At 40.0% G+C, this 13,747-nt stretch overlaps 1 protein-coding gene across 4 annotated transcripts in view; it reads right to left on the bottom strand.

Moving 5' to 3' along the window:
* triob (trio Rho guanine nucleotide exchange factor b) overlaps nt 1-13,747 on the bottom strand; it is a 128,765-nt gene that overhangs the window by 101,829 nt on the left and 13,189 nt on the right. For all 4 annotated transcript variants that reach the window (XM_074654237.1, XM_074654232.1, XM_074654233.1 and 1 more), the window contains exon 2: nt 13,280-13,333. In XM_074654237.1, the coding sequence (XP_074510338.1) occupies nt 13,280-13,333 (54 nt within the window). The remainder of the gene's footprint in view (nt 1-13,279; nt 13,334-13,747) is intronic.

The following is a 13,747-nucleotide window of genomic DNA, read 5'->3' as shown; positions in this document are numbered from 1 at the left end:
CTAATGTAAAACACTCAATTCCATGTGCACAAAAGTATGTGCTGCAGTGCCAAAATAACAACATAAAGAAGTAAATAAGCTGTGCTTACTCGTGGGAGTGTGTTTGCGTGCAACTTGCCATTTGATTTACAACAGTGCTTTTACAGAGGGAAATATTTTACACCAATTTAGACTGCTGAGCAGTTCCAAATCTAATCTCGTAGTTACTTTCATATTTAGTTGAGGCTCCCAAGTGTCTTACTTTCTTAACATCCTCCAAGAGGAAAAGGGAGGCTGAGAGAGACAGGGAATACACATAGAGGTGAGGAAAATGAGAAGTAAAGACAGGAATGGAGAAAAAGAGAGGAGCAAACATACTTCAGACTGGTTTGTGTCTGCTCCCAATTTAGGATGCTCTCTCCAAGCCATTTAATTGTAGGTCTTTTTATGACTTCGGGGCCTGAACTCCGAGCAAACAACAAAGAACCACATCTGAATCCAGACTCCACCCCGACTGCATATAGATAGGATACCATACATAGTTATGTTTTACTTTCTGTTTTTATCTGCATGATCTTTCTATGGGAATTACGAATAAATGTGATAGCTATATGCACTGTAAATAAAATGCCAATAAATCACAAACAGCACCGAGTGGCAACATTACTCTGAGGATAGAGAGAGGACTGTGTTTAGGTACTAACTCCCTGCACTCTTTGTCTCACACAGTAGGGGTCACTAAATACTCTCATCAGTAAAACAGTTTCATGGACACACAAAATAATTCATTCATAAATTAAATCCTGTCAGCTTTTCCTATCTGGTTGGGAACACTGACGGCTCATTAATCCGCCACATCCCACTGGCATCAACAGCCATGTCAAACACCTGAGAGGGAAAATAAAGGAGGGAAAAATCATTTAATTATGTGGCTGACCATTATTAACAGAGCATCTGCTTTGAGAATCAGTGCAGTTACACCGACATTATCTTAAACCTCTTCATCCCAAATAGCAGAACAAGAGACAAGCAATAAGAATCCAAAGGAAGGAAGCATTCCCAACGTTCCTGACCCGTGATATCCCCATCATCCAGCTGCAGATGTATCCATATTGACAGGCTACTTACATATTAAATGCTTATGGGTCACTACACATTGTTTTCACGGCCAAGAAGCTCATCTCTCACTGGAGAGAAGGGTTCAGGGTGTCAATGGGAAGGAGAGAAAAAGGATTATTCTCTCATTTATTCACCTCAGGATGCAGTTCTAGTGTTTGAGTGCTAGACTAACAAACAGTTTGTACAATGTATAGCTTAAAACAGTGCTGGCATTTGCAGTGATGTGGGATATTCTAATAAACTTCTTAAAAACATCTTATTTAGGGATCATGACATCTGCTGCTAATCTTATAAAGTATGAACTGCTTAGCCTGACGGATGAAGCTACTCATGCCTTGAGAGAATAACAAGTGAATTCAATGGTTTCCACTACAAGGTGACGCAGGGCCAGACAGATAGAACAGTCCATAGCAGCAAATATTCTCTCTCTGACACAATATTTTCTTCGCGTCTTCATATCTTCTTCTCTATAAAATTATCAGCCGACTACAGTTTTAATCACACAGTTTAAACAGATTTTTATATATTGAGCTTTTACCCTGATTTAGCGTCTTTTACCCGACGAACCTGGTACCGGTGTGTGTTAAAACACTGCCTTTAAAAACTCAATAAAATGCTGTGGTGGTCTTTTTTCTGAATTGTTTCTAAAAGACGAGGCCTTAATGTTACTAAAACAACACTCCAAGTGTATTTTGTCCAAACAATGTTTGTTTGGCAATGATTTCAATATTTTAGTTACAAAATCAACGCTTGAGAAATTGTATTTTTACTTTATAATATTTTTATTGTTTTTATATTGAATGTACATATTTGACTTTGGATTCTTTTTTGTTATCTTAGTTACATTGTTATTGATCTTATTTGTTATTATCTAAGTTTTACTTGATCATTTTTCATTATTATAATAAAACTACTCCATTTGGAGTCAAAATTATACAATTTAGTTGCTTATTATTGATTTTATACTGTACACAATAGTCAAATCTGATGATGCACAGTGTAAATGTCATGGCCAAAGGCTACATTGTGTGCACATAGCCTCCTGTAGTGGATATCAGTAGTATTTTATAGCCAGATTCCCGTTCAAGAGGTAAAAAAAACATTTGGCACACTTTGGGTATCCAAGTGGCCAAATGGAGAGTCCGCCTGGTCCTATCCTGACTAGAACCTTTGCAGAATCTATGTGCTTTGTGTTATTTATATCTGCTTTGGCCACAGTTGTAGTCAAGGAGTTGCTGAATGAATTCAGTGGCATCTCTGTTGTGGCATCATTGCTATAATGGTGTTATTCACTGTCTAATCTAGAAAACATTTTAGGCGAGAATAAAAATATATTTTTTTCTTTGGTTCATCACAATTCACTCCGTTATAGTAACAGTCACAATGTTACTTACACTGGGGAAGAATTCTCTGAGGTCGTACCTATCCATAGAGACCAAGATCATGCATATAGACCTGGTAGTTGTGGAGCTATTCTTGATTTATTTTGGGTATGTCTTTCTAGGCGAACCACACCTTCCAGCACCCCTAGGGTTTAGGAGGTTAAATAGGCCCAATTTGACCACAATTTACAAGCCACACACCTGGAGAGCGGGCCAAAGCAAACGTCATGCTATGAGTAAGGCCATGTCAGCTCCAACACTCAAATTAACACCTAATTGACCAACAGAGGACAACAAGCCAACTTCTCATTCAATCTCAGGATGAAGTGAAGGTTATGAAGTGCTAGAGAAAAGAGGCTCTGGAACAAGTGGTGATTCTTTACAGAGAATGCGTCACTTCAAACTGCTTCAGTTAATTATTTTCATTAATTTTCTCTCCAGTCAGCTAACGAACACACATTGCTTCATAATCCCAAACTCTCCAACTTCTGTCTGTTAATCTCTCAATTTTAAGCAAGATTCATAAAATAACTTTAACCAATTCAATGGCCAATATCGGCCACAAGATTACTCATCAGTACAACATTATCACAGTACATCAACATTGATTATAAAACGCACCAAAATGACTCATTGCTCACATGTCATCTGAGATAATCAGGGATAAGGGGAGAGAATGGGTGAAATCTTAGACTCAATTCATTCTTCAATCCCTGTGTGATCAGATTAAATGTGCATCTGAATTGTATTACATGAAGAACAATAACACTGGATTTGAGAGTTATTTTAGATTCTACATTCTAAAACATGTTCATCATGATTTATGAAAATGAACTACCGTTTCCCAAGATGCAGAACCAGAGAATTTAAGATATCAAACTGTAGTCTCAAGTAGTAAATCTGGAGCTATTTCAGAGATGAAGGGAAACTGTGTGTTCTACACTAACGCAGACGTGTTTACTTGTTTGTAAATCAGGTACAAGGTGTTGTCCTTTAATCATTGAACCTTATTAAATATATAACAGTAGAGAAAGAAGAACAAAAAAAGTGCAGGGAAGCCGATGAGTCAATATCGGAAATGTGTCTGATACTGCCCAAAATTCAGGACTGGGTATCAGCGAGTACGCCAGTCTATGCACCGATCCGATACTAGGGTTTCCGCCAGGCCTAAGATGACTCCCCGCTAGGCCAAAGCATCGGGGAATTATGTATTTTTAAGATGGTTTTTAAACTAAAATGTGTTATACAAGTAGCAAACTCCTTTAAGGAATAACTAAATGTGTAGGTTGTGTTCTTAACTTAGCAAGTGCGTCGGTGTTTGCGGTCAAGAGAGACAGACAGAGAGAGCGAGGGAGTGTGTGTGTGTGTGTGACGGAGTGACGGTGAGATGAAGTCAGCCGTAACTAGCTGTGAGTGTAGCAGTGCAGTATGTGTACAGTTTAGGCTGTGGGTAAATAAACGCTACAACTCCTCAAGACACCAAGGCCATAAGTGTCACTAATGGCCATAGTGGCCACAGCTCAGCAAACGTTACATAGGCACAATGTTGTCGATTTCAAAGATCCATGTCTTCACTCTGTGATCTATGGTTCTGGGAGGTCTTTCACTTCAAGAATACAGCAACATATGTATTTGTCTTTTATGCTGCAGAACCACTGGCAGTATGATGCTACCCAAGCCAATGATAGCTCCTCTGGTGGTTACACCCCCCTCCATGTAAACACAAACCTTTGCAGGAGGAGAAGTGAGACCACATGACTCGCATGCATTCATTAGTTAGCTTGCAGACCAAAAATAGAGAGTTGTGATGCTGTTGAGAAATAGCTCTAAGTATAGAGGAGAGTTTACGGCAAGCCAAACGCTGTCATTCGACTATATACAAGTTTCACCAACAATATGATGAATGCATTATCATGTTGCGGGTAATACAACACACATTAATGCACATTAAAGCTGCAGTGGGTAGAAATGGAGCAAATAGGATTAAAAAAAAAGTTATTTTTCATAAAACTCACTATATCCTGAGAGTCGTGCATGAGACAGGTAATCTGAAAAAAAAAAATCATGTTCCTCTGGTGTCCTCCGGTGCTCCTAATGGCATCTGCAAGATTTCACGGGCTGGAGGAAAACAACCAATCCGAGAAGTATATTTATTTCTCAGAACACTTGAATTACAATATGCTGAAAGGTTATTATGGATTTTTTTTGCCTACTGCAGCTTTAACTGCATTTTAAAATGCACATTAAGTATGTGGTTGTGAACATACACACACACACACACACACACACACACACACACACACACATATACACACAAGGAAACACACTCACACACACAGAAACATATACAACATTTCAAAGTAAAAGAAAAAGTGGCCTTGCCTCACTGTTGCTGTGTGACTTTGTCCACTGTCTAATGTTAAATAATTCAGATTTGCCTTGTAAATCATATAATACTTACAAGCATCAGCAGACAGGATCTGGATGGACATGTCTTCAGCTTGTGTCTGCTCCTTCTGCACTAAAAAAAACAGTCAACTGACCAATAAAGCTAAGCGACATGAGAGCACAGCAGCGTTTCCATCTACATACGAGCTTCCAAAATGCTTGTAGGAATCACAGCCTTTACCCCCTGGGTTCTTCTCCATCATCAACACTGCAAGTAAACACCGTCATTGCGTGTTACACATAGGGTGTTAATCAATCCAAGTAAAAAAGTCAGTATTAGTTCCACTCCATGTGCATGGATAGTGTCAAACTGCCACACTGCAGCTCTGGATCAAACATTTACCTATAGTATTTTAGCATGAAAATGATCCAAATCACTTTACTGTATTTGCACAGATGTGACAATCCTATCACACGAACCAACATCATGCCCCATTTCATCTTTTGAATGAATGAATGGAAATCATTCTGGTATCATTTCTTTAGTATAAATTAGCATCGCTCCTGCAGCAGCACAACCATCTGAAAACAGCGGATACATCCATCGTTATGGTGATATTCCCCTTGTCCCTAGAGCAGCAAAGCATCCTTTATATCCCTCGAGTCAAGGAGCGACCAGCACGCACACACAACGCCCCCCTCCCTTCATGCTTAGCCCCTCCCCCGTTGGCCATCTCTAGCCAGCGATTGGCTGGTGTGCGGGGGGAGAGGTTGACGGCGATTGGACGGGTGATGGAGCGGAACCTCGCTTTCCTATGCATCAGTGCTCTCCAGGAAAAGACCGGGGTCGGAGAGAGAGAGAGAGAGAGAGAGAGGACAAAGATGATGATGTAGGAAATAGGAATGATATGAGGGTTGGAGGGGGAGGAAGGTAAATGAAGAAGAGAGGAGGGAGAGAGAGAGAGAGAGAGAGGTAAGGAGGAGAGGAAAAAGATGGAAAGAGGGAGATTTAAATTACGCTGCTCACCTATATTTTATCCAAACTCATATGTAACAGCCATAAGATATTATCACTTTTATTACTACTATTAACATCAAGTCTTGCAGCGAGACGAGATTGTGATACGGTGAATCTGATGTCGACGGTGCAGAGGAACACATTGTCTTGACTTCAGGGAAAATGCAGTTTACAACAGATGGAGCCCATTAGCATACAGCATGGTGGTGTATTTATGTACTTAATGCGTGTGTTTGTATATGGGAGGCCGGGATCAGCTGTGCATGGTGATGAGGAAAATCATTATTGGTGAACCTGATTAGTGGTGTTGCTGCTTGGTTGGCATCACTGAAGGTGTTTGACTGTGCAAGTAAGTATATTGTGTGTATTACTCTGTCTGTCATGTGTCATATATTATATATTTTGCAATGTGTGTAGTTATTTGATGCCTTTGAATAATCAAGTTGGGATAATTAAAACAATATTAATATTTATTCTTTGACCAGTGGATGCTTTCTTTTACGTTTTTGCATTGCAGAGATAAACAATGGCATGCATTGTGGAATTTGGGGCTGTGAGTCAAAGCCTATTAGCCAGGAAACCCATTTCACATCATTTTTTAATCAGTATGACGTTAATCAGAAAATTCTGATTACATGACACAGTTTTTGATTCAGTAATTAAATTTAATACTCCAATAAAATAGTCCCACCCTTTTTATATGCAGTTATTTAGAAATTTCAAGCTGTGTCCAAACACCATTATTCAGTGACATAAAAGCAAACAATGTGCAATTTAATAAGTAAATTGATGTAATTAATATATAAAAAAAAAAAAACTCCAGTTAAATGAACTGACGTGGTGTTTGGACAAAGAAAGTTTGCAGATTTTTCTCCACCAACCCTTTTTTGGATTTGATCTCCTTGTTATTTGCAGCCACAGGAAATATTACTTGGCTAAACAGATATCATTATGTTGATATCCTGTGACAGGAGGATGCAAGCTGTGCTCTTTCTAAAACCAACACAGCCAGTGTTCCACAGCATGATCCAATTAAGGACGTTTGCGCGAACACACACACATATACGTACATACACACAAACAGGCAAAAGGCACACACACAGAGGTCAGGATGCATACATCCACGTGCACAACACAACGGAATGAACTGCCTGCACAGAGACACACAAAGGTGCACACGAACACACTCGGCACCGAGTCCAGCTGTCTCCGTGTAAGACACCACAGGGCGTCCAACTTGCTTCCCTCTCTTTCATCCCATCTCCTCTGTGTGTGTGTGTGAGAGGGAGATTTCCAAAATTGCAGCTGTCATGAAGAATTTTGTCTTTTTAACACTTTGAAACAACTTTCCAGACTTATTGGAAATGTTGCAATCCAATTATAAAGAAAAGAAAAGAAAAACATCAAAACAAGATAATATTGACAACTTGTTATGTAATTGGACACTTTGCAATGTCCCTTTCCCAAAGAAGTAAATACATAATGAAGTCTCACAATTTACCTGCCAAGCTTAACCATGCCGTAAGTTGTCCTGTTACAGTACAAGACCTGCTGCCAACCTCAGACTACTATGCAAACTCTCCTTTTCCCACAGTGCTACAGTACAAGCTTCACTGAGAGCTCTCAGTTGTAAACTGTGATCACACACTCTTTTGTAGACACAAGGTGGATGGTCAGAGCTTGTACATAATACATGCCTCCTCTATGTAAATTATGGTCGGTGTGCATGCATGCAAAGTAGGCGACAGCACCTTGTCTAACCGTGTGCTTTTACGCAAGCAAAGTTCAAATGAAGTTCAGCCAACCTCTTGGTTAAGCTGTGATCTTAAAAACACGCACCTCATGTGCTGTAGAGGAAAGGATATGGAACTGTAAACTCAATTATAGCTATATATTGTACAGTATATGTTTCAACTTATTTCTTTCCTCCATCATCTGCCTGTTTTCACCATTGTTATGAGCTTTTGTTGCTCCCATTTTATATTTCTCTGCATACATGTCACAAATGATTAGGGCTGGGATGATACACCTAGTGCCGTTTCAATATGTATTATGCGATTTTTAAGTATTGCGATTCTACAGATATTGCGATTCAATATTAAGATTTATTGCGATTTTTGTTAACTTTTTTAACACTAGACCATGGGAATATGTTTACTGTGGAAAATATCTAAATTGATACAGTAAAAATGTTTGATTTTCAGCATGTATATAGTCTGAGATGTCCTGAAGTCAGATATATCAGTCATTGTCAGGGATTTTTTTTTTCCAGCAATCCAAAAATCAAAGAATAAAGATGTTTCCTTCACAAATTATTGACATTTTCTTTTTAATTAATAAGGGACATTAATGTGTTATACTTCTGGTGAATATAATCCAATCAATCTTATTTCCATATATTTTGTATATACAGTTCCCTTTGTTAACACCTTATTTTGAAAACCAGACATAGTCACACGTGCATACTTCCGATAACTTCGCCAAGTCCTTTTCTAGCTCTCCTGTCAGCTCCGTTCTCTCTATACATCCATGGTCAGCTCCATCAGGGCCTTTTGAATGCATTTCACATAAATGTCAGTATATGGGTGCTCTACAGTTGTAGCGTCGGCTGATTTGACCACGAACATGCGAGTGACGGCTGTCTTGACCGCAACGTTTCCTGTCCATGACAGAGTTAGCATGCAGCTTTAGCCGTGATGTCTAGCTCTGCTTTTACTGGCAAAGTGTGAAACCAAAAGTGTTTCCATTCTTTACTGGATGTGTAGTGTTAACCACTTTGGATTTAACATGTGAGGGTGCAGGTCGTATCCGCGCAGATTCTCCGCCGTTTTTGTATTTTCTCGTTTCGGCTCGCTGTGGTTTGTTTTGGTGACGGATACGGAACGGATATGATATCACGTTACTCAGACTATACTATATAACAATAAAAGTGGTAACTTCTTTCTAACTCCGCATGGACCTCAAATGAAGCAAATATATTGATTCTGGCATTAAAAAATGTATTTCAAAGACGTAAAAAAAATCACAATACAGAGGTGAAAAATAAAGAAAGCACCTGAAGGAGAGAAAAAAAGATCTGGAACAAGAGAGAAAAGAGGGAAAGAAAGAGAGAGTGAGTAAACAAAGTTCACTCAAACACACACAACCACATCCACAATCACCATATAGAGTTTAGTCTTCCCCACCGGGCCTCTGCAGGGGAGAATAAAAAAAACAAAATCCAATGAACTCCAGAGAAAACCACTTCCTCCACTGCTTAGAAGTGTGTGTGTATGTGTGTGTGAGTATGACTGAGTGAGCATGCCTGCCTGCTTGTCTACCCGCAGTGCACATGGTTAGCATTCAAAGCCCAATTCAATAGGAACCACACAGCGAGCTCAGTATGGGCAGAGATGAGAGACTGAGTTCACAGCTGAATTAAACTGAACAGAAACATATGGAGGAGAGGAGAGGAGAGGAGAGGAGAGGAGAGGAGAGGAGAGGAGAGGAGAGGAGAGGAGAGGGGAGGAGAGGAGAGGAGAGGAGAGGAGACGAGAGGAGACGAGAGGAGACGAGAGGAGAGGAGAGGAGAGGAGAGGAGAGGAGAGGAGAGGAGAGGAGATGAGAGGAGAAGGCTCCCCATCTATCTATCTCTCTCTCTGCCCATGTTCAAATATTCATCTATTTTCCGCCAGTAAGACAAGGACTGCAAATTGCTCTCATCTAATTCACCATACTTTGCATGCTAAGCATTATCAGTACAGCAAGAGATCAGAATCATCCTAACTGATCAGGCAGTTGGCTACTGTTGCAGATTATCTTGGACTGAGAGCGAGAGCATATCTGGGGAGCTGTCCAACTATTTACTCTAAGCATGCTTAGTCTGTAAATCCATATGCAGGCCAACAGTGTTTTTTGGGACACTTGTGATTTTGGTGGTTAAGTGTATTCTACAAAACACATCCAGATTATAGGCTTTTTTCATTTTCTCCTCTATCAATCATATGTACTTATTAAAATGTGTGCGAGCTATAGTCTGATTGCATGTCCAGAGGTCATCCAGTTTTAGATATGGTAGTGTAGTGCAACTTCAAATTAATGCATATTTATCATTATTAATACATTGTGTTGTAAGTGTGTATGTGTGTAAAATGAAAGCGTCCATATTTAGATGCAAGGCCCCTGTGGCACTATGTGACATGAGCAGAACAGATGAGTGCTGACACATCAGCAAGAGAGGCAGGTTGATGTGGGTAGAAAGGTTGAAGTTGGTACAGGGCTGAATCTAGACATCACTCAGCACTGTACAGTAAGGCCTACAGGCTACCAGCTCTGAGCATGAATTCTATTTGTACTTTCACCTAACACTATAAACCTACATCATTAGTCTGGGACCACCGATCGTTATGATTCACTCAGCTTCTTTCCTTCTTTTTTTTTTTTGCCATATGTATAATGAAAAAACCTGCACATCAAGACTTGTTGCAGTTGTATCAGAAATGGCTCTATGTATTGTCTTAATTCTGGGCAAGTTATCTAGTACTGCCTACTGTAGCTTTGTTTTGGCCAACAGATTCTAACAGTGTAATTGCAGATTCACTAAGCCATTGCTCAGCCTACGTATATAGGGCTGCAAGTAACCATAGAAACAGGTTAAACTAACTGATTTGACTTGGTGACTTGGTAAGGAAATGCCAACTCTCTGGCATTCTTCACCTCGCTTCAACCATTATTTTCTATATCAGGATACCTTGTCATACAATATTGCTAACTCATCAACCCGCATAGACAAGTCAGTCTCTCTATACACACACAGCTTTGAGTTCCCACCAGCACACAGAGTTGTGAACAAAACAAATCTAAGCCCTGAAAAGTCCAATGTTTCTCAAAACATGTTGGCCAAACAAGCCAAGTTTAGCTTAAAAAACAGGAAATACCCAGTTGAGGTTATGTCAAATCCTTTGAAAGGAAGCAACAACGAATCTAAAATCAGCACATCTCATGGAAGCAAGACCAAAAATTCACAACAATATGGACGAGCACATGCAGCTATTGTAGAAAAAGGAGAGGAAAACTCTGAAAAGGCATACAGGATGGTCGGGAGCAGGGAAACACATAATAAATACTTTCAAAAATAGCCCGAAAATCTGTGTATATATTTTAATATTTAGTCAGCCTTGCTGAGGGGGTACACTCATCCACTATCCCAGATACACACACACTCAGACAAACCACACATGTCCTTCATTCACACAAGGACAAACAATAAATGTTCTGTTTTGGCCTACAGCACACTTCATGTTTAGAATGTGCCAGATCAGCTAATAAGTAAGTGAAAGATGCATTAGTCTTCATTTTTTTCCAAGAGGACTTTGCACACCTGCAATTTCACGTTACAGTGCAACGGAATGCTTCAGGCAATTTGCTAAATCGACAGTTAATTCAGAAAGTTAATTTTGTGGGGTAATTGAAAATGAACAATGGACAGGAAAAGAACGGGTCTGAAATCAGCCATAAGTGGCAAGTACAACCTGATTACTCTGATTCACTGTGAGCAGCTTGTGAATGTCTGCCCGATTCCAACAGAAAAATATACAAAGACACCACTGAAGCTTTCATTTTTTGGGGATTTCAGGGATGAACTTCCAAGGCTTTTTGGGCAAAAAGCCTGTGCACAGGATTTGGCTGGCATGTCCCAATCATTTCCCATTGACGCCCATTCAAAATTTGGCAAGTAGGAATAATAAGCCAAGCTGTCAATTGAAAACAGTCTTGTAAAATCTTCATCCCTGAATGACCCAATTGGAAAACATCAGGTCAAAACTGTGTCAACCACATGGGGCTCGCAGAGCTAAATAGAACACTATCTACTGATGTTTGCTGAGAGATCACAACAATTGATGTGTGTCCCATCCATCCCTGACACTCTCCTCTGGCTTAAATACTGCAACACTCACATGACATGCAGAAAGAGAATCTTTAAAATAGTTTTTTGTGTTCACTCTTGGTATGACAACTCAAACATACTTTCTGCCACTGTATGCCAGCTTTCCTGGCACAGATTACACCAAGCCTTTCAATTTAAATCAAAATTTCCAAACACGTACGATGCATTTTAGTCCAAGGGAGATTAAACCTGCAGTACGCAGTATATTTTTTGGCATCATTGGGCAAAAATTCCATAATAACCTTTCAGCATATTGTAATTCAAGTGTTCTGAGATAAAACTAGACTTCTGCATCTCCTCATGGCTCTGTTTTCAGGCTTTAAAAATCTAGCCCGTGACGGGAGACTTTGACCAATCACAGGTCATTTCATTGAGAGAGCGTTCCTATTGGCCGTGCTCCGGTCATGTGACCGGAACTTGACGTTCCTTCACCAGATTTTACCGCGTCACAAACTTTCTCATTTTACAGCTAAACCGCGCACTACAAGATGATTCTGAGAACATCTAAAGGGGGGAAATAGGCATTAACGTAACATAATATTGATTCATATTTGATCATCGCGGCCTACTTTGACCGTTTGGTCGGAGTTTGCGAGTGATTGACAGCCGGCTCTCATAGACAGCAGATAGATAGCAGACCTCAGATCAGCTCTTACTGCTTGTTTTCCTCCGGTCTGTGAAATCTTGCAGATGCCGTTAGGAGCACCGGAGGACACAGAGGCACATGATTTTTTTCAGGTTACCTGTCTCATGTACTACTGTCACGATAAAGCGACCGTTTTATAAAAATAACTTTTTTTAATCATATTTGCTCCAATCTCGCCTACTTCAGCTTTAAACTGAATAATCTATGCCCAGGGTACCAGGCCCACATTCATTTGTGTATAAGGGCCACTTAACTGCCCTGTTTATACCCAAAAACATCTCACCCTGGAGAGAGTGACTTGGTGTATTTTTAGTATGTAGGTCCTAGGGGGTATTAGGGATTTGAACCCACAAGGTCATGGTTGCTAGCTGATGCCACAGAAGAGCTTGAGTCTAATGGGATTCAACGCAGTAGAGCTTTGATGGAACACGCTATTTTACTTAAAGTGGGCATGGTACATGGTGTTCTTCATGTTACAGCTCAGTCTCACTCTAACTCACATAAATACATACAGTATGTGAGTGACACTGCTGTACTGGAGAGCATTCCAGCCTTGCTTTTGCTGCAACAGCCGTTCTCCTCTTCTGTTAAGCTTCCCTTAACATGAAAATCCTTGGTTCCCAAATTCAACTGAAATTCTATTTGGATACTGGACAAATAAGATTAAGTGCAACCCTTTTCCTAATCAATCCCTGACATGACCGACAAGACACACAAACAGGGATGTTAAGCACGGGCAATAAACAGATCATGTGCATACGTCCTGCTCTGGAAGGAGATTCCTGATTGGTTCCCCATGACTGTGTGACAATCAGACTTACCTGAGGTTTGACCTGGGCCATCCAGTTTGGAGTCACATTTTGGAAGAGAGCAATCTAAAAAGAGACACAAAGAAAATAGAGGAAAGAAGTTTAATAGAGGAAATAAAGAGTAAAAAAGACTTCCCTGTGACCTACTAGAGCAGTACCACAACCTTCACCACGTTTTAGTGTCAGAAGTTTGTGATTACAGAGTACACATAAGAGAGTGAGCAATTGTGGAGCAGCTCTTTGATCGGAGTATCTGGATAGTCCCTCACTGAGATTAAACACCATTTGACATGATGCACACAGATGCACACACAAACACACACACACATAGTGTAAATGTGCACTCACATACATGTAAAAATGCACATATATTGCATGCTGTACTGTATATTCAAAATGTCGAGACTATAGGTGCTTGTGCTCTTTATCTTCTTTACCTTCTGCTCTCACACACACACACCATCAGATAAACACAAACAG

Source organism: Sebastes fasciatus, chromosome 12 (assembly GCF_043250625.1).
Source record: "Sebastes fasciatus isolate fSebFas1 chromosome 12, fSebFas1.pri, whole genome shotgun sequence".
Lineage (NCBI taxonomy): Eukaryota > Metazoa > Chordata > Actinopteri > Perciformes > Sebastidae > Sebastes > Sebastes fasciatus.
Note: the sequence above shows the minus strand (reverse complement) of the source record. Positions and strands in the feature narration are given on the sequence as shown.